General features: G+C 40.4%; 1 protein-coding gene across 1 annotated transcript in view; it reads right to left on the reverse strand.

Annotated features, from left to right (window-relative positions):
- Positions 1-282: 282 nt before the first annotated feature.
- Positions 283-2,180, reverse strand: part of tmlhe (trimethyllysine hydroxylase, epsilon) — a 6,480-nt gene continuing 4,582 nt past the window's right edge. The window contains exons 5-7 of the mRNA XM_014016425.1: positions 1,730-1,966; positions 1,476-1,614; positions 283-1,350 (exon numbers count right to left, since the gene is read on the reverse strand). Coding sequence (XP_013871879.1) covers positions 1,219-1,350; positions 1,476-1,614; positions 1,730-1,966 — 508 coding nt within the window. The 3' untranslated portion in view covers positions 283-1,218. The remainder of the gene's footprint in view (positions 1,351-1,475; positions 1,615-1,729; positions 1,967-2,180) is intronic.

Below are 2,180 nucleotides of genomic sequence, written 5' to 3' on the forward strand. Positions count from 1 at the left end.
CTCATTTTAAATCAATACTTTTACTTTAAATACTTAAGTATAAAAAATATCAGATACTTTAAGAGTTTTATTCAAGTAAAATTCCTAAAGAAGACTTTAACTTTTACCAAAGTAATTTTTTGGTAAGATACTTGTACTTTTACTCAAGTATCACTTTGTGGGACTTTATGCAACACTGGTGTTACCGTGCTCTTTCCAGAACAGGCTGGTGTCTATCTCGACTTGTGGACTGGTAAGAAGCTCAGTTCTGCTCCGCTGAGTGAAAGGCAAGAAGTAGGCAGATGATTGCTTCCAGACCTTTATTCCTCTTTCTTAGGCAAAAAGAAAACAGATACAGCGTATCGACAACTGGCCTGAACCCTCTCTAAAAGCAACAACACAAACCCTGCGGAAACAAATCCTCTTCCCTCCGCCCAGCCTTTCAGAACCATCCTACATTGCTCTCTCTTGCCCCTTATATGYCCAGCAGGAAAAGGCTGAGCCTGTAATACTACCCCACCCCCACTCTGGATGATGTTTAATAGCAACAGCATGTTGTGGGTTTTCAGATTAAATTAACAAGATCATACTCAGGTTTTATTTTATTYATACTATTTATTTACTGTWTTTAATGTACTCTTTTTATTTAAAWCTATGCTGAATTAAAAGTAACATATYCTATRTTGTAGTTTGCCATCATCAGTGTGTGAATGTGTGTGCATGAGTGAATGTCTGTAGTGTGAAGCGCTTTGAGTGTGGCGCTATTATAAGTACTGTCCATATCCTAACATAAAAATGTATTGGATGTTCAGAGCTGTGTGACTTGCATGTTTGCTTAGAAGCTCGTTGTATTTGTACAACGACCCACATACAGTAGGGCCGAACCCTAAGCCTGTTGCACAACCCGTCAGCTCAGCTCCGTTCAGTCGTTTTACTGCTTTTTGAGTCTTTCCATTCCAACACGTGCAGTTCTGAGAGCTCAACAACACAAGTCTTTTGAGGATTTATGTTTAATTATTTCAGTAGTTTTTAATCAAATATCTGCACTTTAAAAATTGTAGAAAAATTCCTAAAAATGAACAACAACAAATACTACTAATAATAATAATAAATTCCAATGATAAAAGTCAGATGAGTATAAGACAGCATGTTCCAGGAGTGAGGAAAGCTCAGAGAAAATGTAACTAGCTGTATTAAAGGCTGACTGATAAGGCGTGGTGATGAAAAGGACCTCCGTGTTTACGCCTGCAGATCGAAGCAACGCGCGGCGCTGAGGATGTCATCTCTGGTCAGATAACATCCACACATCTGCCTCAGGCCAGTGAAAGACTCCCTCCCATGCAGGACCCTCCAGTTGTCTATAAAAATCACCTTGAGGAGAAAAGAGAGGGTGAAATGTTTACTAAAAAGAGAGCGGTAAATAAAAGGTAAATCATCGTCATTTTTTCTGTTTTCAGGATGTGTTTGAATGTGAAGATTTCTTTTTAAATTCTCACCCTGCCCGGACTCAGTTTGATCCAGAGCTCGTTCTCCGGACGCCGTAGTTCTGCGGTCAGCTCTCGATGCGCTTCATACCAGCGCCGGACAGTACCGTGGGGGATAGAGTTTATTACTGATCGATCATAGTTGTTGTATCTGCAGGGTTTAAAAACAATATCATCACTCACTAAGAGTTGTGAAACAGTTCACACAGGAAGGTCAGTGGAAGACGTTATAAAAAAAAACGGCAGTAAAATCTCATTTTTCACACCGCATCAAGTAGAGTTCATTGTTCCAGGGGTAGATACTGAGCACGGGGCCGATGCCCTTCATGTGGTTTCGGTGACCCTCTGTGTTTTCAATGTACTCGTGGCTGATGGGCACTCGGGCGAGCAGCTCGAAGTCTTCAGGTGAGCGCTGGCGCAGCTTCTCGGCGGCATAGAACCCGTCCACGAGCAACGTCCTTCCTCCAGTGCCCTCATGCTTCAGACAATGGAAAACCTGGATTCTGCAACAAGAATCAGTTCAATCAGGGAATCAGGGACATAATATACAGTATATTAACTGTTTTTAAATGGATCACAGAGTAATGTCACATGTTAGCCTTGAGACATTGTTGTTGTTTGTGACAAGAAATCCTTAATTTCTTAAGAAATTTTATGAGTTATTTACATCTTTCACTTCAGCACGTTGTCTATTTTTACATAGCACTATATATATAT

Source organism: Austrofundulus limnaeus, unplaced genomic scaffold (assembly GCF_001266775.1).
Source record: "Austrofundulus limnaeus strain Quisiro unplaced genomic scaffold, Austrofundulus_limnaeus-1.0 Scaffold145, whole genome shotgun sequence".
Classification (NCBI taxonomy): Eukaryota; Metazoa; Chordata; class Actinopteri; order Cyprinodontiformes; family Rivulidae; genus Austrofundulus; species Austrofundulus limnaeus.